At 36.5% G+C, this 23981-nt stretch overlaps 1 protein-coding gene and 1 pseudogene across 1 annotated transcript; one reads left to right on the top strand and one right to left on the bottom strand.

The window, feature by feature from the left end:
- Positions 1-9941: 9941 nt before the first annotated feature.
- On the top strand, positions 9942-13683 carry LOC122147638 (annotated as a pseudogene).
- Positions 13684-19718: 6035 nt separating this feature from the next.
- Positions 19719-20561, bottom strand: si:ch211-196c10.15 (LINE-1 retrotransposable element ORF1 protein). The gene has a single exon (XM_042770727.1). It carries the CDS (start codon positions 20559-20561, stop codon positions 19719-19721), a length of 843 nt encoding a protein of 280 aa, XP_042626661.1.
- Positions 20562-23981: the final 3420 nt, after the last annotated feature.

Here is a 23981-nt window from a genome sequence, read left to right as displayed (position 1 = left end):
GAATTAGTTTGCGCGTGCATCCCTAAAGGCCTGAAAGTGTGGACAGGCTTTGTGTTCCTAGCCAAAAATCTTTAAAAGTCTAACTTGATGTCGTTCATTCCTGAAACCTTTAAGTGTTTTTATGTCTTGTGTTCTAGGCCAAAAATACTTCATATGGCAAACTCAGTTTTTTTCTTTCTACAGGTTATGTCTTGAGTTTTCTATTGTTTTTAATTTTAGTTTTTAGTGATAATACCATGCATACTATTGCATATTTGCACTTTTTTTTTTATTTAAAGAAACCAAACCAATGTACTAAAAGCAATAAAAGTTTTTCAGGACTAGTGGTTTTTCAGCTTGGTTTTTTTTTATTTTTATATACAAATATGGCATGAAGTGGCTTTAGAACATGGTATAACAGCTACTTAAAACATCAATCATGTAAATTGTAATAATCGCAATGACTAATAATCGCAATGTGCAATTTCAAAGGAATAAATCGACAATTATGAATTTTTGTCATAATCGTGCAGCCCATATTCTCCGCAGCATCCGATCCCGCACTAGCCGACTGGGGGATAGGCTTTTTTCCCTTCAGGCTATCAGACTTATGAATAGTCAGAACTAATACACCCTACGGCATACTCCACAATATGGTATGCCACAACACTGCAGGTTAACTTTAACAGTTTCAACACTGAACTATTTTATACAATAACTCTACCTGCTACCACGGGATTCCATCCAATGCACATCCATAACATTTCTGTATCCAGCCCACGTACACTCTGTTGCACCTTAGCATATTTTTTCATGCGTATATATGTCTGCATAATGGAGAATGTGTACATTCTGTGTATATAAGTGTATAATGTGTATGCTAACTGTAGGTATGTACATATTGCGTAAAACATGTAGTGCTAACTGTAAGATATGTCCAATAGTCCCCACACTGTGTGTACTGACTATATGTATGTGCATATTGCATATTTTCACCTGTTGAAGTCTGTATGGTTATATGTTAACTGTTTTCTGCAATTTCTGGTGCACGCTCTCCAAGAATTTCACTCACCAAGCCACATGTCGCTGTTGTGATGTGTGACAATACAAAAGTGACTTGACTTGACTTGACTTGAAAAGAGGCCTCCAAGAAGCATCAATATGATCTATATTTCCAGAAACGCTATATCTAAGTCTTTCCACATGTAGGGTGGAAGGAGGGTTCTGACAAACAAGTTTTTTGAATAGCGTCTTCGACTTTTTCTGACCACACGCAAAGACCAGATTTTTTTGCATAGGCACTCGGAAAGCATGGTTAAGACACTGCAAGGAAGCTGACTAGCCAAGAACAGCAGTAGCAGGATCTACAGGAAGCTCACACGCATAAGCATCAGAGAGAAATTTAAAGACTTCTGACCAAAATTTCACAGAGTTTTGCATTAATAGAACAGATGTATATATTCTTAAGACATTTTGCCCAATCCTCCTCAGAAACCTGAATACCCAATTCATTTCCCCAGTCGTTTTTCAGGTGATTAGTAGAGCTTTCTAACTGAATGTGTAAAGAAATTTACAAATTTTGTGATTAACTTTGGGGTATTGGGGGTGCAAGTGAGCAATTTGTGTAATTCATTATCAGTTGATAATGTTTCAAAATTTGGCATAGTGGAATGGACCTAATTTCTAATTTGTAGGTATCCGAAAAAAATGTGAAGCAGGGAAGGTCATACTTCTCTTTTGCTGAGTAAATGTAGCTAATTTTTTTGTCCATATATAAATCCCTCAAGGTGAGAATTCCTTTTCTAGCCCAACCTGTGAACACCGGATCTAAGAGTGAAGGTTTAAGCATGGTTACGACACAAAGAGGTATTTGGAGTTTAAATGTCTTGCTGATCTGAACGCCATATCCTAGAGATAATTATTAATCAAAATATGATGATTAATTTGGCCTACATTTGGGGACAATATTAAAAGAATCCTTTTTAATGGCAAGAGCAGCAAGGTTCAATTGAAAACTGCAAAAAGCAAAGGCAAAAGAGGACAGCCCCTGACGGGTGCCGTCTATATAGTCGGGATTGAGATGACCTATTAAAGTTGGTGAGAACCGACGCCCTGAGTTGGGCATATAACATCCTCACCAAAGAGGCAAATGTATCACCCATGTTAAATTCTCTAATCACATTAAAATGTAGTCCCACTCAAATTGGTCAAATGCCTTTTCTGCATCCAAAGCAAGTATTGCAATGCTGGTTTAGAATCAAATCTAGAACTATAAGATATTCATTAATAGTCTGACATTGAAAAAAAGAAAAACGGCCAGGAATAAAACCAGACTGATCTAAAAATGAATATATTTTTTAATACAGTTATTTAATCTGTTAGCAAGAATCTTAAACCCTATTCGCACAGGATTAGTATTATCTAGTGACCTTGTGTGATTTTGAAATTACCCTCCCACATCTGAATTTCATGTGGTGCATTCACACGGGATAAGTGAAGCCTGTGATTTTCTCCCGCATACCCAGATGTCAAAGGCTTTGAGAGTCCCGTTCTATGGTTCAGATGGATTAAAAAAATAAAATTATATATGTATGTAACCCTCTTCGTCTGTGTGCTCCCCCAAATGTCTCTGCGTTGTGTTTGGGTGATGGCTGAATGAGGAGGACACAAAGATCGTTGTCATCACAGCAGTGAAGCTTATTTATTGGGCTCTTTATCTGCATCATCCACTTCACAAGGGAAAATAGAACTGTTAGTTACTTATATAAAAAATAAAAATGCATACAAAATCATAAAACAAAAAACAATATAGTTTTAGCTGCCGTTATATTCAACCTAAAATCAGGGGGGTTCTCAAAGACTGGAAAATAACTTTCAACTTATGACAATTAATGTTAAATGCCACATGCATCCCAAATACAAAGAATAAAACCCCCAAAATACTCAGATAAACGTTAAACACAATACAATATACAGAAAAATATACCCCACCACATGGAAGGTACAACCCATTAAATAATATCAGAAATACAAACCATCCTTCGCAAATAACTGCACATATATGTTAGTTACACATTTTTAACAGCAGTATATTTCTTCAAATAACATGGATGGCCAATATAATTAAAGAAATGTAATAGATATAACAGAGAACAGTGAAAACCATTCTTACCTTTTCACAAGGAAAATAGAACTGAATTAAAGAACAGCTCCACCCATGTGAAGAAGGGCTCACTCACACATTGAAATACTCATAGAACACAGCTCCCCCCTAAGGGCTGGGAGAAACAATATTACATTTTCCCTACATATATATATATATATATATGATATATAATATATATATATATATATATATGTTTCTTGCGCTTCATTTACATTTCACCAAGTTAAATTGTATGGTGTAGCGATATGACAGAACCCAAATATTATTCAAATACTACAACGCAACTCCATTCTTCGTGAAAGATGGATAAGAAGGCGCACAGGGAACACAAAAACCTTGAAAAATGATATACGACCCGCCAAATCCAGGCAAAATCACAGAGATGTTGATTCGCACGGGACTAATATTATCACAGGACCTCGGTGTTCCGCGAAATATGGTAGGTCTTTTGCAGCGGAATTTTTACTTTACAAATTACAGACATGGCTGATTCGCACGGGATTAAGATTACAGACAACCTCCGCAATAATTACAAATGACTGGAGGGTCACCGGTAATACTAATCCCGTGCAAATAGGGCTTTAGTAAAAATTTTTAAGATCAGAATTTAAAGAGCAATGGGACGATATGATGATGGGTCTGTTTCTTCTTTATCTTTTTTAGAATTAAAAAAAAATATTTGCCTCATAAAGGGACTGGGGGAGCTTGTGTTCACCAAATGAGTGATTAAACATCCTCAACAGCAAAGTAGAAAGAGTCTGCGCAAATCTCTTTGTAAAATTCAATTCCAAAGCCATCTGGGCCCAGATGCCTTACCACTAGGGAAAGTCTTAATAGCATCCAGTATCTCCTCTACTGTTATATCTGCGTTCAAAGTGGTCTGCTCGGTACACCCCAACTTTGGAAGCTGTAATGAGTGCAGAAAGTTTGTTAGTAGTGAGGGATCAGAACAACACTTCTATTTGTATAATTCTTTCGTTGAATTCTTTAAATGTATCATTGATTTCACTGGGATTTGTTAAAAAGACACCTTCCTGTTTTTTATTTTATGGATTGCTCTAATGGCTTGCAGCCCCCTCAGCTGGATAGAAAGCAATTTGCCTGGTTTATCCCAGAGTTCAAATTGCTTTTTGCTTAACTTTTAAGAACATATTGTTAACTTGGTTTGAGAGAATGGAGTTATATTCCAATTTGAGTGCGGTAATTTCATTATCCACATCCAAATCTGTCGAATCCCTGTAGTTTATTATCAATTTCTGGACTGGACAAATCAAAAATTCAAGACTGGGACTCATAAGATATATATATGTCCTCTCAAACAACAACACTTCCCAAGACTCCGCTATTCAGCTACATGGACTTGCCTGCTATCGAGCAGACAGAGACAAAGAACTGTCTGGTAAGGCTCGTGGGGGTGGTTTATGTGTGTACGTCAACAAAGAGTGGTATAATAATGCTGTGGTAGTGACAAAACACTGTTCATGCATTGCTGGTGGAGATTGTTTGTGAAGTGTCGACCATTCTATATGCCGCGGGAGTTCACGGCCATTGTTATTGTCGCATTTTACATCCCCCATGTGCTAACACGAAGGACACGCTTCGCGAGCGTACAGCACCATCAGCGAACAAACAAACAAATAACCCAGACGGCTTTTTCATAATAGCCATTGACTTCAACCACACAAACTTAAAGACAGTTTTGCCAAAGTTCTACCAACATGTGAACTTTGCAACAGGGGCAAAAACACACTGGACTCTGTTTACACAAACAGAAAAGAATGTGTACAAGGCTGCGGATCACATCTCTGTTATGCTAATTCCAGCTTACATACCACTTCTGAAACTCGCCAAACTGGTTCAAAAACTCATCACAGTTTGGCCAGATGATGCTACCTCAAAACTACATGACTGCGTTCAGTGCACAGACTGGAACATTTTTAAAGAGGCAGCCACCTACAACAACCTCACAGACCTGCAGGAGTACACTGAAACTGTGAGTGCTTATATTAAAAAGTCCATTGATGATATTACAGTCACCAAGACCATCACCACACGTGCAAACCAAAAACCGACGTGGATGACAGCAGAGGTTCGTGGGCTGCTAAAGACCAAAGATGAAGCATTCAGATCAGGAAATAAAGCAGGCCCTCAAAACAGCAAGAGCCAATCTGCCCTGTGGCATCAAAAATGCTAAATGGTCATATGCTCAAAAAAATCAACAATCACTTCACAGACAGCAGAGACACACGGAGCCTGTGGCAAGCCATTCAGTACCATCACACAGACTAGGCCCCGCCACAGGCCTGTGATGACGACACATCCCTCCCGGATGCACTTAATCACTTTTATTCACGGTTTGAAATGCAGAATGACACACCTGCACAAAAACTGCCCATACCTCCCAATGACCAGGAGCTCTGTCTCTGTCTCCAGCCGACGTAAGGAAGACCCTATCTAGAATTTACCCACGCAAGGCTGCAGGTCCTGACGACATACCTGGCCGTGTACTGAAAGACTGTGCTGAACAGCTGACAGATGTCCTAACAGATATCTTCAACACCTCGCTGAGCCAGGCAGTCGTCCCCACATTTCTCAATTCCACAACCATCATACCGGTAACAAAAAAAAATCACCTGTGTCCTGTCTAATACATGACTACTGTCCCATACCGCTGACTCCAATCATGATGAAGTGCTTTGAGAGGTAAGTCATGCACAACATCAAAACCAGCCTCCCCAACACACTTGATCCGCTCCAGTTTGCATACCATCCAAACCGCTTTACAGACGATGCAATTTCCTCCAGCCTCTACCTGGCTCTTACCCACCTAGAAAATAAAGAGTCCTATGTCAGAATGCTATTCATTGACTTCAGCTCAGCATTCAACACAATAATCCCACAACAGCTCATTAATCAGATAACGGCGATGAAATGCACTACATGGAGGAAGTGGCACAGCTGGCTGAATGGTGTGGGGACTAACAACCTGTCCCTCAGTGTGAAGAAGAGAAAGGAGGTTGTGATGGACTTCAGGAGAAAAACTCTGTTGACCATCCCCCACTGACCATCGACAGCTCGACTGTGAAGAGAGTCAGCAGCACTAAATTCCTGGTCGTGCAGATCACAGAGGATCTCACCTGGACCACCAACACCATGTCACTCTCCAAGAAGGCACAACAGCGCCTACACTTTCTCCACCGGCTGGAAAGAGCAAGTCTCCCTCCACCATACCATAGAGCCATAGAGAGCGTGCTGACCACCTGCATCACTGTCTGGTATGGGAATTGTAGTGCAGCAGACCACAAGACCCTCCAGCAGACAGTGAACACAGCTGCAAAGATAATAGGAGCCCCTCTCCCCTCCATCCCGGACATTTTCCTTACACAATGCTCCAGCAAAACAAACAGTATTGTGAAGGGCCACACCCATCCCTCCCACAGTCTTTTCCAGCTCCTACCATCAGGAAGACGTTACCGGAGCATTAGAGCCCGCTCCGCCAGACTACTCAACAGGTTTTTCCGCAAGGCAGTGAGAGCCCTGAACTCAAATCACCCCACCCTTCTCTGACCATCTCACCTCCTCCAGCGCCCCTCCAGTGCGCTGTGATTGGAAGGGGTTGGAGCCTGGCGTGTCTGTGACAGGTATAGTATTATGTGAAGCATTCGTATATTCAGTTTTTTAGCTTATGTATAGGTAAACATTTATATATATATATTATATTTATAGTCAAAATCTTTCAGTAGTTTAGTTGTATATGTTTATACTGTTTTACATCATTGTTGCATGTCTATACTTATGTAGCACCATGGTCCTGTGAGGCACAACATTTCGTTCCACTGTATGTACACACATGTAGCGGAATGTCAATAAAGCTCAACTTGACTTGACTTGAACATAGACCTCTCATCTAAGGCCATCACTAACGATAAATTGGGTAACAGAGTTATCGGTTGATTATTCTGATGATTAATAAAGTATCAAAAAACAAGTAACAATATGGTTTTGTTGAACAAAACTTAACATAATGTATTATAAACAATATAATGTACATATGCATTATATCAAATGCCCTACAATGGGCACCAACAGCCCGACAATCATTTCTACATGTCACTGTGTGATCTAATCCTCATTTGACTAAACAGCATTTAATTCAAATGTCCACTTAATCTTTAACATTTGGCAATTTTTTACGACAGAAATGTTACAGCAATCGTAAATCCTTGAATGTGGACATCAAAAGCTGCCATTTTTCTGAGTTTTTCATTACGTACAGTCATTTCACTAAAATAATCTGTTCAGTTTTCCACCATAGGCGGCATGAATTAAACGAGGGTTCATGATCAGCCCTTTCGATGCCGTGCCTTCTCAGTTTCGCATTAGCCCATTGGAGTGGCTACTAGAAAAATTCTGGGGTAAGAAACGCCTTCTAATCGATCTGTTAGCTCCACATAACTCCACGTTTTCAAGCATAAACACCTCGATTCCTCTTGACATATTCTCTCTCAATAATAGAACATTGATCATGCAATCAATATGATAAAATCATGGGTCTTAGCATTGGCTGGCAAAAGTCGACATCACATCAGCTTTCAAAGCTATGCCTATCCATCCAGATTCATGCCACTCATTTTGGGTACACTGGCACAGGAAGTCTATTTTGTTCTATGCTTAACTTTCGGATTCAAAGCAAGCACCAAGATTTTCTGAAATCTCGTCAGACACTGCAAGAGCCTCCCGGTTGTGCAAGAGGTATGAGTGTGCAGAGCTGGGTAGATTACTTAGAATTGTAATCAGTTACTGATTACAGATTACATGACAAAATTTGTAGTCAGTAATATAATCTCTTAGATTACACATTTTTGGTAACGTAATCTGATTACTTTTGGATTACATTTAGATTACATTTGTGCTAACCCTTATTTGATATCACAAATATTGAATTAGTCTAATCTTGTACTATTTTGACATAAACAAAGAAAAAATATATTCCAAAAAATATATTTAATTCAAGAACAAGAGCCACAATAGCTTCTTTTTCAAGTGCAATGTATGGACAGTTAATACTTACAAAATACTAACACTAATGTACCTTGCTGTTAGTGTTTGCTAGTAACAATGAATAAAACAAAATCACATCTAATGATTTTAAAGGATATTTACTTATAATTAAGTTTAGAAAACAGCTACATTACAAAAACCAATATTGAAAAACATGAAATTCCCAGCAATATCAATGCCAGGTCAAATATTTAATCTAATAAAACACTAGAAGTATATATATAAATGTATCAATGAAAAACATTAAAAAAAAATAGCTACATTGCAAACATGAATTTTGAAAAAGATTAAATTCACACAGCAATGAAATTTTTATCCATCTCAAAACATTTTAAGTGCATAGTAACAATGAGGAAGAGACTAACAATATTACAAAAATGAATATTAAAGAACATGAAACTCACAACAATAACATTGCTTATATAGATATATATTAAACACCGTATCTAAGTTAAATATTTCATCTCAAAACACTTGATGTGCATGAGGTAATGAGTTTTTTTTTTTTTTTTTTTTCTTCTTTTATATAATATATATATAACAATGAAGACCAAAAAATGGAAGAAACATTAGAGAAAAATATATTAAAGAACATATGAAAGGCTGTGTTCTCCTCCATTTTCCATTATCTTGTTGCGATTTCTTTTGAGCACAATTCTGACACCCCTCACCCTCTCCGCCAGAAAAAAACTCAAAGAATCACAAACGTATATATGTGGCAGGTTAATAGGAAAAAAATATAAAAACGTTAAAAAGAAGGAAATTTAGGAGAATCAATTAATTGTGAACAACTTATTACCATTTTTAAATAAAATGTAATCATGTAATCCAAAAAAAGTAACTGTAGTCTGGATTACGAGTAAAAAAAGTAGTTTACTCTAATTACAAGTACTTGAGTTTTGGAATCTGATTACGTAATCCAGATTACATGTAATCCGTTTACTACCCAGCTCTGTGAGTGTGTAATGACACTGTAAATATGATGGGCATAGCAACATAATATATTCTGATATGGCCAATGAAGGTATCTTCTTTTAAAATCTATTTTTGATCTAGGACACTCTGTTTGACCGCATTCTTCAGGGGATACGTCCTACTTAGGATGCATCCTAAGAAATGAGTCGCAGCTATAGGGTGCCTGCTGGGGGCTTTGTGATTAGGTGCAGTGAGTGTCAGGTGAGCGTGTTTAGTACGCTGGATATTTGTGTGTGTGTGTGTGGAGGGAGAGCCTGGACATAAATACAGACCCATACCACAAATTCCACATTCATTTTCAAACAGATGAAGAGAGGACCGTCTTCAAACTGATGCTTGACTTACACATTAGAAATTGTAAGACTATCAATTTTAATTTTATAAATAGTTATTATTATTTATTGTTTTTGGTGACAAATTATATTCTGCAAAATATTATGTGAATAATTACTTTTTTGTTAAAATAACATTTCCTTATTTTCCTATATATTTACAGGGCCATGCTGCAAAGTGCAACACGTAATATTTCATTCACACTGGATGCATATAACAAAATACACGATCTGAAATATGTTTTTTGTTGTTGGTTGCTGGGTTTACTTTTTCCCAATCATCATCATTGCTAATGGACTGATCATCTATACAGTATGTTCTTGAAAGAAAACTACATAAGCCAATGTACTTGTTTATCTGCAATTTAGCTTGTATAAATTTATATGGTGGCACAGCAGTTTCACCTTTTATTATAGCTACATTCTTGATGGAGGACTATGAAATAACATGGTTTTCTTGTCTTGTGCAAATCTACTTTATATATACCTATGTTAGTTGTGACATAGCAAACCTAACAGTAATGGCTTATGATCGGGTATATTTCTATATGCTATCCTTTAAAGTATGACAAAATAGTAACCCCTACAAAAGTGATTTTTGGGTATTGTACTAACTTGGCTTTTGCCCTTTTTCAGAGTGACCATCTCTCTTTCACTTACAGCAAACTTTGACATTTGTGGAGTCATCATTGAAAAAGTGTACTGCGATAATTACTCAATAGTGAAACTAGCATGCTCTGATATTTTATATTACAACATATATGGCTCAACAATAATTGTCTTTGTGGTCGTACTGCCATTTTTTATAATTATCTACTCTTATGTAAAAATCACCTTAATCTGTCTGAAACTGTCAAAAAGAGGACGAGTCAAACTCTTTAGCACATGTGTCCCACATCTAATTGCATTATTTAACTTTATTATTGGGAGTTCCTTCGAACTTTTGCAAAGCCGATTTGATATGAGACATGTGCCCTACATTATTCGTGTAATACTATCTTTGTATTTCCTTATTCTTTCCCCATTAATAAACCCAGTCCTTTATGGGATAAGAACTCAAGCAATAAAGGAAGCTATAATGAGAAAACTTTGTCATACATTTTACCAAAGGCAAACTGTTGTAAGATGTGTTACTTAAGACTTTTTTGTATGCTTCTCGTGGAGGCAGCTCAAAATTTTGAGTTGTACATTCTGAGTTGTAGGTTGGTAGTCATGTTTTGCAAAGTACAGTAGCTAGTTGTGACTACCATACTTTTTTTTTTCTATTGTTTAAATAAAATAGATTAGAAGGTTACACTTTACGATAGGGTCTAATTTGTTAACATTTGTTAATGCATTAGTTAACACATACTAACTATGAACAAAAAAACTTTTTTTTTTTTTCACAGAATTTATTAACCTTTGGTAAATAATAAACCTTGGTAGTTAAAAATGAAATGATTCATTGTTTGTTCATGTTAGTTCACAGTGGATAATCAATGTTAACAAATATGACTTTTGATTTTAATGTATTAAGAATATTAAAAAATGCTGTGTAAGTGTTATTCTTTGTTAGTTCATGTTAACTAAATTGCACTGAATTAATTTCAGAAAATTGTAGACAAAGGGGATTGCCCTGCAAGAACTGTAAACACTTGATTAGCAGAATGATGCTAACATTACAGTAATTACTGCTCTTCTTTTAATGTGAATTCAAATTATAAATGAGTCTTTAAATGAGTCACTGTGAGATATTTAGTTCTTTACTACTGTTATTTTGAAGTCACCATAATAGTGATTGGTGATCCCAGTTGTTTGGGCTCTTTGACCTTGCATATTCATGCAAATTTCTGATTTAGTCATATAGGAAGTGTGACAAATGAAAATATTTGCCAAAATGATGACAAGCTAGAATATGAAATAATCTAATTGCCTGACCTTAAGATAGTTGAACTATTATTAGTATGAATATGAAGATTTAACATTATTCAAACATGAAGATTAATCAATAACTTTCAGTTTCATAACTTTTTGTGGATGGATCTTTCACACTAGTGAAGTAATTGCTGAGATACGTCTTTGAAAGATGTGACATCACTACTCGACATACAACACACAACAAATGGTAAAATGTCTTGGAACATAGGGATAAAGTGTGTGCCATCTAAGGTTCAGTTGTTCAGTTCTCATAGTTTCTTCATATATCACATATAACAACAATATACATGGCAGCCAAAACCGGGAACCAGGAGTTAAATCAACATCCAGATTATAAAATCTGTGTGTGGAGAGGCCCAGTCTGCTGCCACACAAATATCTTCCAAATATATTTTATATATATGGCTGCGTTTACACTTGGCATTAACATGCGACCTATATCCGGATATTGTCCACATACACATTGAAAAGACAAATGTAAAAGCAGAGGCGGACAGAGTACACAGCTTCATTACTTGAGTAAAAGTACAGATACCCCTTGCTAAATTTTACTCAAGTACAAGTAAAAGTACTACAGTCAGATGTCTACTTAAGTAAAAGTACTGAAGTACTTGTTTTAAAAGTACTTGAGTATCAAGAGTACAAGAGTACATTTTCTAAATATTGCATGCATTACTACTGCCACAGTGCTTACATTTATGTACAGAAACGTCCTACATGGAGTTATGAAAAATTTTAATGTTAATACCTTGGAGAATGTAAAAGTAATTGAAAGTAAAATCAAGTCATTTTCATCTTTTTACCATGTTGCTTTATTTAACATTTCTCACTTGCGCACAATGGCAACGCTCTGACAAACCTCTGCTAGAGTTTTAATGGAATTTTTGCACCCACATTTGAACCTGACTGTGTTAAACACACCGCATACTCAAGAACATCAAAGAAAATGCTCAGCTTACATTAATGTGTAATATCAGAAAAGAAAATTCAGCTAAGAATTGTGTGTACATGTGAGTTTTTTTTTTTTTTCATCAATCAAATCAATAAACCTAAATCAGCAAAGAAGGCAATATAGCAATGTTCTGACACACCTCTTAACCTGACCATGTTATACACACAGCATAGAAGAGAAAATAATAATGATTAAAGAAAAACAGCTAATCAGCTGTGTTTAGGTCAGTGTACCAAGAAGGAAAAATAAAATTCAGCTAATTTGTGTGACAGTATTAAGCCCCTTCCTCTCACAGACATACAGGAAAAGGCAGGAGAAAATACTTTCAGCTGAATAACACCATTCTCACACACACAATCTATGTGTGACAACTCTCTCTGTGTTCTCTGTGTGTGTGTGTGTTTTGTGTGTGTGTGAATTCAATCAAATGTCATGAAGTCTTTGGCGGATAGCTGAATGTGAATGCTGATAGGCTGTGTCCCAATCAGTGGCGCCTGCACAATCCAATCACGTTTGAGAGGGAAACAACAAATTTCCAAGATTTTTCTTTTTTTCCGATGAAGTCATCAGCCCGCGTCTCGCCCTAAACAGACACCGCTATGTCACGTAATAGCAACAAAAACATGAATAAACACTGAACGATTGTCTTTTTATTAACTAACATTAATACAGATTAATAAATGTATTGTTCCATGTTCGTTTGTGTACCACGCGCAAGGTTTATGAGCATAGTCCATGTCTTCTTCTCCGTTTTTAGTGTATCTCTGTGGGAGAATTACAGCGCCATATGCTGGTCTGGCATGTATACTACATGGTTTTGCGGTTTCGTGTGGACGCGGATATTTCTTGAGATGAGGAAAAAAAAGATTGGATTGGGGTAAGCTCCGTCTCCGTGTGGATGGGGCCGAAGAAGTAACGGGTACTTACGGTTATGGATAGAAATGTAGCGGAGTAAAGAGTACAATATTTGCCTCTCAAATGTACTTGAGTAAAGTCATGAGTAGTCCCCAAAAATTATACTCGAGTAAAGTACAGATCCCTCAAAATTGTACTTAAGTACTGTACTCAAGTAAATGTACTCCGTTACTGTCCGGCTCTGTGTAAAAGCGCTTTTGATCAGAATGTTATCCGATCAGCGTGTCCTGGTCCAGCGGTAGTCGAGGATGCATTGTGATGGGAATCGCAATGTAAACGCAATCCAGCCATTGTGTCTGCATTCGCAGGTCAATATCACGCAAAACCCCACCCCCTCTCTCATGAACGATCACAAGAAAGGTGGACAGCAACAGGCTGTGGAGTGATAGTGAGATTCGTAGACTTAAATATTTGATTTGTAAAATGTCCCACAAATGAAAATACTTTTCAAAAGAAAACCCACCACTTAAGGTTGACTTTGCAATGGGACATTCTCTGCAGACTTATTTAAATATTGCGCAAGAAAGACAGATCAGATTGGTTATCCAGATAGAGAAATCAGCTGATGTAGCCAAGTGTAACACGTGCCGTGTTCTGATTGACAGATGAACCGATTTACTGATAAGCAAAGTGTAAACGCAGCCTATGGCCAGCTGGCTTTTAAACATTGATTCACCAGTGAATCAGCGTTGGTACCATGGTTGAATCAACGTTGGATTATGTTTTGATTTTGCAAATTGGATCAATGTTGATATTGTGACATTGTTTCACCATTGAAATCGTGACACTGTTTCACATCTTACATCAGCATGGGTGAATTAAGGTTGTTTTGTAGACACTGGATTAACATTGAATTAGGTGTCGATTTTGCAAATTGGACCAGTGTTGATATTGTGGCATTGTTTCACTGTCTTGCCTTCATCGTGGGTGAATTATGGTCATTCGGTAGATGTTGGATTAACATTGAATTAGGTGTTAATTTCGCAAACTGGTTCAACGTTGATAACGTGACGTTGTTTCATCGTCGTACCTTTCAACAAGGGTGAATACACAGCTGTACGTTCAATTAGAACCTAGTTTGCATTTAGCATCAACCCTATACATTATAAAGGTTAAAAATCAAATGACTGGCAGCAATGGTTTTGCAATCAACTTCAATAAATTACCACATACTTAAAATTGTAAAACAGCAGTTTTATTTTGGAAACATACTGAATAAAACAGATGAGAATAATCCCAAACTTTAGTGTGCAGTGTTTTAGCATGTATTGTTAAAAACCTGTAGAAGAAAGTGTGCAGTGTTTTTAAAGCTGCAAGCAGCGATGAAAGGGCCCTTGCACCTGGGCTCACCACCACCCGGTGGCCATAGGAGAACAGTGAATGTTGGGCCATATGCTTATAAAATGTTAAATATTTGTACCACATTTCCTGCTGCCAACAGGTGGCGCTATGATTATAACTGAATATTGGCATGTAAATATCTTCGGGCCAGGACTCTTAACAAACATGTGATGTTTGGGGCAGATCGGACATTGCATGTTAAAGTTAGAGTAAAACAAGTAATTTCCTGTTGCCAGCAGGTGGCGCTATGACTATAAATCAATATTAGCCTTAAGATGAGTTCAGGCCAGGACTCATATCAAACATGTGAAGTTTGGGGCAGACTGGACATTGCATGTTTAAGTTAGTTTAAAACAAGCCATTTCCTGTTGCCAGCAGGTGGTGCTATAATTATAAATGAACATTGGACTTTAGATGTGTTCAGGCCAGGACTCTTATAAAAAGTTTGAAGTTTGGGGCAGATTGAGACACCCCTCGCTGCAGACTGTAGCGGTGACGTCACGTATGTGTTTACCACGCATGCGCAAAGTGACGTAAGGTATGTCTATAGCACACATGCGTATTAACGTGGTGACAGCGCATGCGTGTGTAATTTGCATTGCGTGATGACATTAGTTGTTTTCGCGTCTTGCGTGCAAAAGAATACTCTAATAAAATGTGAAAGTATTAAAGAAGATTAAGGTGTAAAAAAAAAAAAAAAGACGGGAAAAACAACAGTAAAATATAATACAGCAAACAGCACATATCCATTATTTTAACCATGTTTCATCTGAGGTGAAATTATACGTAATTTCAGAATTTATTCTGTAATATCTGTGTAGTATTTTATTTACAATATATTAAAATTCTGTTGCACTTTACTTCACTGTGTATATTGTAATATTACACTTTAATGGCACCTCATATATGTCTTATTGAGCTATTCAAGAGTAAAACAGATGAAAATCAGTTGTCAGTGGTGCAGATGTTTTTTTTTTTTTTTTTTTTTTTTTTTTTTTATGCTTTAAACAACATATACAAAACAATACAACACACAATATAAGGCCAGGGTAACAAAGGATAAAAATAAATAAATTAATATAAAATAATAATAATAAATAAAAAACAAAAATCCAATCATAGACAAGCATGACCTTTACAATACTCAAATAATTTTAAATATAGAACACAAACGGACCGTTTTAATTGCCTTTCTATTAGTACTATGTTGGATAGTACACAAGTAATTTTCCAACTCTTTATAAAACACTGTAAAACAGGGTTTTTTGTTAGAAAATTTACACTTATGAATGTGAAACTTAACTAACAAAATAAATAGATTAATAACAAAAAACTTATTTACATTTCCATAATTAAAATATCCAAAAATTACATTTTCGAAATGCAAATTAAAATGAAAGAGTACCTTATCTTTGATAAACAAAGAGACATCATACCATAATTTTTTAACATGACTACAGTGCCAAAAGATGTGGGGTACAGTTTCCAAGTGCAAAGAGCAAAAAGAGCCATTAACATCAATATACTTCTTAAACTTACTAAGAAAATGTTTAACAGGATAGAATTTATGAATTATTTTGAAACCGATTTATTTTATCTTGTTTGTAACAAAAAACTTGTGTGGTAGTAACCAAATACTTTCCCACTTAGGAATTCTTACAAATTTAGTCCAATAAGAAATAGAGCAAGGCTTGGTAGCAACCTCCACTAAGAATAGAGAATGAATAGATTTGTTATTTTTATTTTACCACATACTGTATCAGTTATATTGACAATGGGCATATCAGTCAATATTCACATTTCTAAATAAAAAAAACTATAGCAGGATTAAATGCAGATAAAACAAGAGAGAATTCCTTGGGAGGCACAGGAAAATTAAAGTGTGCAAGAAACTCATCATGTCATAAGATATCCTTGAGTGTTAAACAAATGATACACTAAAATAATACCCTTATCAAACCAGCTTTTCAAAAAAATACTTTTATGTTTAAACAAAATACAACGATTGTTCCAAATAAAATAATGCTGCGGAGAAAAATTGTGCTTGTAGATCAGTTTCCAAGCCAGCAGAGCTTGAGCATGAAAAGCTTCACTGGCAATTTCTCAATCTTATAATCACACATTAGTAAAAAAGAAAGACCCCCCCAGTTGGTCAAAAATAAAATTGGGAATAAAATTCCACATAGAAGGCTTATTCAAACAAAATTTTAACCAATTAATTTTGAGAGTGTTATTTAAAGTAAAGAAATCCAAAAAGTCAAGTGCACCGTTTTTAAGGGAATTTATGACAACAGATTTGCGGATGTAGGGCACACGGTTCTTCCATAAAAAATTAAATAAAATCTGATCGATAGACTTTACAGTTTTATTGTCTAGATATATGGTTGAAGCAATATAGATTAATCTAGAAATTCCTTCTGCTTTTGACAGAAGAACTCTACCTCTGAGAGACAAATCCCTTAATAACCAAAGATTAAATTTACTTTTAATCTTTTCAAATGCAGGATTAAAATTCAAGGAAACTCTATCTTGTTCACTTTTCGAAATAACAACGCCTAGGTAATTAACAGTATCTTTAACTGGAATTCCATCCACAGATAAAAGGGAGGAAAAGACTAATATTTTTTTTTAATATTAAGGCTGAAGCATTAGAAAACTACTGTATGATTTTTAATTGCCTGATGGACTGGCTACCAGCAATAATGAATCATCCGCTAGTTGATTATTAAAATACTTCTACCAAAATGAACTAGATTACTATCCTTAATAAATGACAAAAGGCTTGAAGAGATATACGGAAGCTGGACAGCCTTGCCGAATACCCCTTTCTAAAAGAAATCTCTGTGTAGTACCAAGTCCTAACTTCACTGAGCTATTTCCCCCAGCATACAACGTTTTCATTGCATTACAAAAAAGGGCCCGAAACCAAAGCGCTCTAAACATAAAAAAATGAAAGGATGCTCAATAGTGTCAAAAACTTTGAAGAAGTCCAAAAACAAAATTAAACTATTGTCCTCAATAAAATCAGAGTAATCAATGAGGTCAAAGACAAGTCTAATGTTATTAAAAATATGATGATTATTCATGAAACCTGACTGATTTTCATCAATAATGGAATTCAAAACCAACTTAAAACACTTAGAAAAAATAAGAGCAAACAATTTATAATCATTATTAAGAAGGCTGATAGTTCTCCAGTTATTTAAAAGAAGAGTGTCCTTTTTTAGGTTTAGGTATTAAACAAATTACACCTTGCTTCATACTGACAGAAAGCTCAGAGCAATTTAAACTCTCTATATACACTTGCAGGAGAAACTGAGATAACAGCTCAGAATATAACTTATAAAATTCTGCTGTTATCCCGTCACTGCCAGGTGACTTGTTATTTTTTAAATGTAAAATTGCTTCTTTAACCTCATCGATAGTAATTGTCGAGTCACGTAAATCTTTGTCATCACAAATAATAGAATTAACATTACCAAGATGTTTACTGAAAATATCCAGATCAGTTAGATTAAATTTAGATTTATACAAATTTGAGTAAAACTTATAGTAAAATTGGGAAATATCTTTAGAATTTTCTGAGACAACCCCTCCAATATTTAATTGACAAATAGAATTATGCTTAGCCCTATTTTTCTCAAGCTTAAAAAAGTAGGAAGACATCTGTTCACCATATTCAAGCCACCTTTGTCTTGACCTTATAAAAACCCCTTCTGCTCTCAATTTATACAAGTCATCCAACTTAACTATATTCAAGCCACCTTTGTCTTGACCTTATAAAAACCCCTTCTGCTTTAAATCTTGGTAATAGATAAGATTTCACTAACAATATTAACTTCTTTAAGACGTTTTGTTTTAGCTAAATTAGCACTATATTTTCTGAGGTATTTCCCAATTTCATATTTTAACAATTCCCAATTTATTCCGAATGAATTTTCTTGTTTAGCTTTGCTCCAATAAAAACCAATAAGTCTTTCCAGCTCTGATCTAACCTAATTATGATTAAGTAAAGAACTGTTCATTTTCCAAAAAGAAGAGCCCTTGTTAAATCTAGCTTCAGGAGAAAGCATAATTTTAATAGAAACAACCTTATGATCTGTTAATGGCGTTACAGAAATATCAATAAAGATATTATCTTTATCAAAATTTCTAGAGACTAACCAAAAATCAATTTGCGAAAGCCTAGATGAATCTTTATTGCTCCATGTATATACTCTATCATTCTTATTTTTAACCCTCCATATATCCATAAGCTCTAACCTATTCATAAAAGCTTTCATAGCTGCGTTTGAGTTTGATGGGCGACCAGGTGGCCACCTATCAAGGGATTCGTTCAGGACTGTATTAAAATCACCACCAATCACTAAAGAAGCATTTGGAAATTTTGACTGCCAATAAGTAAGCTTATCTTCCAAAACGAATAATAACTGATCATTCTCAGATCTAGAGTTATACCCATAATAATTAACAACAATAAGATTCAGATTATAACATTTCAGAATTAACAAAATAAAGTGCCCATATTCGTCACAGTATGTGTGCAACACATCCCCTGTAAAGTTATTTTTTAAACAGGAAACCCCTGCAGAGTGCTCCGAACCATGAGAGAACCAAATCTCACTACCCCACTGCTATTTCCAAAAATTTACTTCATTACCTTTAGAATGAGACTCTTGAAAAAATACAAAGTCAGAACCAAACTGTCTAGAAAACAAAAACAAGGCCTTGCGTTTAACAACATCTCTTAAACCCCTGGTGTTTAAGGACACAATAGAGAAAGACATTTAAAGAACACACAAACACTGAATCAGCTAACCTGCTTTAAGTTCTATGAACTCAATTATTACCTTTACCTTTTAGAAAATAGGTCACAAGTCAAAAAAAAAAAAGGCTGAAAAATGCAGCACCATATTAAATATCAAAAATTGCAAAAAGAACTGTAAAAAAAAAAGTCTGTATATAGTATAAATGTATATAGCAAACCCGTATCAATGTCCAGAAAGTGAACCTGACAGATCAGTCAAGATCAGAAATTGCAACGATAGTTAAGTCTTTACGACATTAAGATGAAAGCACTTTAATCAGGAAGGATAATTTCTCCCTGCCCTTGAATGAAAGCTTTGCCTCCGATGAAGAATGCCGTCTTCCCCTCCGTGCGTGCCTTTTGGACCTCTGGCCACAGCTTCCTTCTCCTCTCACGATCTCCTGCTGAGAAATCTTCCATGAAACGCAGAGCATTCTCTTTCAGATATGAAGAATTCTTCGCGGCCTTCCAAACAGCGTCTCTGTAAGAGCGAATGGAGAACTGCATAATGGTCACCCTGGGACGCTTCGTGCCCTCTTGTTGGATCTTCCTGAGACGATGGACCACGTCAATAACATCCAAGAGTTTGTCTTTAGCACTGTGAAGAGCATTTTGGCATATTTTGACCACCTCAAGCCGAATATCTTCATGCGCAGATTCAGGAATCCCGGCTATCCTCAAATTACGTCTTCTCAAATATGTTTCCATATCATCCATCCTCCGCTGCATCTGAGCCACAGGCCGTTCAACATCATCCATACGCCACTCAAGACTGATAACCTTCTCAACAACGGCCTTCAGTTCAGCTGACATGTCTGAGATCTTTTTCTCTATTCGGTCTGAGCAGCTGTTGATCAGCTGTGTTATGCCTGACAGCTGCGTCGAGATATCAGCTCGAGTGTCGTCACTTGCTCTTTTCTTTATGACTGGTGATTTACTCTGGGTAATAGGCAATGCAGGGAACGCCTCTTCAGCTAAACTGAACATATCTTCCTCGCTCACACAAGAAACAGTGTAATCATGGCCACTGTTGGCTGGTGAGCACGCGTTAATACTAACGCTAACCATCTTAGCATCAGACGACGAGTTGTTCGAATGACCACGTTTATGCCCCATGGCAATGCAATATAAGGGAAAACGTCAAATACTTAACAGAATAAAAAAAAAAAAACGCACAGCATACAATTAATAAACAATTCTTTTTGTACTGTCTAAACAAAGTTGGTGCAGGAGCTCGTAAAAACATGTCTGATCAGGTAGCCATCTTGGACTCCCCTCCAGTGGTGCAGATGGTGAAACGTGTGTTGATTACAATTTGATGCAATCGACCCAGGTTCGAGTGTTCCTTTTGACTCAAGTTTTTTTTTTTTTTCTCCTTTTTCAAATTTTACATCACATCAGAAAAGCATGTATTTTCAATAAAAATTAAGGAAATAATCAAAAAGTTATGAGGGAGGGCTTTATTGTCCCAATAAGGTGGCATCCATTTAATAATCTGAATTAAAATTATAATTTACACTAAATAAGTTATTGCATACTGTTTAAGATACTTACCACTATTTGCAATAAGTATAAGTTGCAACCTGGAACTCAGGTTGTATTGTGCAGTAAATGCCCTCCAGTTCACAACACCTAATTTACATAAAAGAACAAACGAGATTAAAGCAATATTAAATCCTTTTGAAGAAAGGCAGAAGAGCCATACAAGGAAAAGATTTTAAATGTAGGACGGTGTTAGAAAAAGTGTTATTTGCTTTTTCTGTAAAGTGATTTAACTAAATTAATAAAGTTTGTCAAGTCAAAATTTAGGTTGGCTTGGCTCGAGAAAGTATAGCCTGAAAGTTTGAAGTTTTTTCAATGTGAAAATTTTACAGTTGTTGTTAATTTTTTTTTTTTTTTTTTTTTTGATTAGATTAGATTCAACTTTATTGTCATTGCACATGTAAGGTACAAGGCAACGAAATGCAGTTAGCATCTAACCAGAAGTGCAATAAGCAGTAAGTACAGAATATACAGTGTCTACAATATGTTACAAATGTACAATAAATCTACATATAAGGCAGTTTTATGGACATAATTTACAGATTTTAAATACTATCAGCATGATATACAGATAGGTGTACTATGAACATACTATACAGATGGATTATGTAAAAGTGTATGTACACTATAGGCAGAAACTATGAACATGAACATCATTAACACTAGTGCAATAGACAGTAAAAGCGCATAGAAAATATTTCAGTGTGCAAATGGATTACTCAGTATTCTGGATGAACAGACAGTAGTGCAAGTAATAACAAGTTTACTGTTTTTTGCTTGTTTGTAAATCAGATGTAGTGATGAGGAGGGGTGAGGAGTCTGTGTGTGTGGTGTGGGGGGGTGTTGGTGGATGTCAGAGGGCAGAGTTCAGTAAGGAGACACCTGTAGGGAAAAAGCTGTTCCCGAATTTGCTGGTCCTTGTCCGGGGGCTCCTGAAGCGCCTCCTGGAGGGCAGGAGGTTAAACAGTCTATGGTCAGGGTGAGAGGAGTCCTTAAGAATGCTGCGAGCTCGACGTACACAGCGTTTCCTCTGGATGTCCTCAATAGCAGGAAGTGGTGTCCCTGTGATGCGTTGGGCGGTTTTCACCACCCCCTGCAGTGCCTTGCAGTCAGTAGCTGAGCAGTTCCCATACCAGACTGTGATGCAACTGGTCAGGATGCTCTCGATCGCACACCGGTAAAAGTTCACCAGGATGGCTGAAGACAGCTGGTTCTTCTTCAGTGTCCTGAGGAAGAAGAGGCGCTGGTGAGCCTGTGAGCCTCTGATACAGTCTACAGTCAGAGAAAAACAAAAACAGATAGTTGAGTGGAGACAGACAGAGAGATGAAATGAGACATACACTCAAATACTTTTTACAGTACTCACTACATGGTAAGGAGTTAAAGAACTATCTAGCCACATGAAGTGGGTTTCTTCTCTGAATTTCTTCTCACTGACAGTGTCCCTAAAAAGTCATATGAAGTCACATGAAGATAAATTAAAGAAGTAACACTTTACAATAAGGTGTCATTGGTAAACACTAGTTAATGTATTAATTATCATGAACTAACAATGAACAATACATTTGTTACAGTATCTACTAATCTTTGATAATGTTAGTTAATGAAAAAGATTACAAATATGCTAAAAAAAAATTTTTTGTTTGTTTTTTTGAAATGCATGCAACCATCAGTGGCATAACTTACATTAATAAAGTCTCTCTGCTCTATTTTAAGACATCTTTAAAGGCTCATTTTAGGCGAAATAAGATTTTTAAAGACCCTTTACAGAGCAGCAGAATACCTGTCACTTTGAATAATATATCATAAAACATGTCATAAATGTTTGAAATCGCACAAATTTGCAATGACACTCTCTATGATTATGGCCAAAGCATCCTTACAATTAAAAGCCATTAACACAAACTCACATTTTTAACAAAACAAAAGTAATTAAATGTTTTTTGACTTTACTGCCACCGAATCTCAAATCCACCATACCTTACAAACATCCGGAAGTGAATGAACCTGGATATGTGCATTAATGCCAGTCAGTACGGCGCGCGTGCGTATTTACGGTAAATACATGCACATGACATCTCCATGTTACTGTGCATGCGTTTTATAGGCATACCTTACGTCACTTTGCACATGCGCGGTAAACACATACGTGACGTACATACGTGACGTACATACGTGACGTACATACGTGACGTCACCGCGCTACAGTCTGCAGCGAGGAGTACTTGGGCAGATTGGGCATTGTATGCATGAGTTTACAACAACTTCCTGTTTCATAATATTAATAGCATGCTTTAACACATAGTAAATGTTGCTAGCATGTTTGAGAATATTTCTAGCATGTTTAGCACACAATGGCATATTTTACTGTGTTGCTAATAGTGCATAACAGTGTAAAACATGTCACTTCTTGTTGCCAGTAGGTGGCGCTATAACTATAACCAAACATGAGCATGTAGATATCTTCAGGCCAGGACTCTGTGAAGTTTGAGGCAGATTGGACATTGCATGAAAGTGAAAGTGAAAGTTGTGATATTTGAAAAGTATGGTAACCCATACTCGGAACTGGTCATCTGCATTTAACCCATCCAAGTGCACACACACAGCAGTGAGAAGTGAACATAGCATGAACAAACACCCGGAGCAGTGGGCAGCTATATCCTGTGCCCGGGGGGCAACTGGGGGTTCAGTGCCTTGCTTAAAACTGTATCCTGTTTTCTGGGTAACATTGAGAATATCACTATATATTGTATACACCTCCCCCACGACCAGTCTGTCATGCTTATAACAGTAGTTTGGTGGAGTAGATTCATTTAGACTCACACAATGCCCAAGGTACACTCCTTCATAGAATCTGTCGTGCCGTTCTCAAGCCGGCCTCTGCTCACTCTAGGACGTGGCTCACTCTAGGCCTCTGGCCTCCACTCACTCAAGGCCGCGGTGTGTGACGCTGTTTCGTTGAGAAAGCGAAACTACTTTATTTGGCCTTCCAAA

Source organism: Cyprinus carpio, chromosome A15 (assembly GCF_018340385.1).
Source record: "Cyprinus carpio isolate SPL01 chromosome A15, ASM1834038v1, whole genome shotgun sequence".
In the NCBI taxonomy this organism is placed as follows: Eukaryota; Metazoa; Chordata; class Actinopteri; order Cypriniformes; family Cyprinidae; genus Cyprinus; species Cyprinus carpio.
The sequence above is the reverse complement of the archived record's forward strand: the minus strand, read 5'-3'. Positions and strand labels throughout refer to the sequence as shown.

Coding starts and splice junctions, on each gene's coding strand:
- si:ch211-196c10.15 (XM_042770727.1), bottom strand. CDS start 20,561: ATGGGGCATAAACGTGGTCATTCGAACAACTCGTCGTCTGATGCTAAG.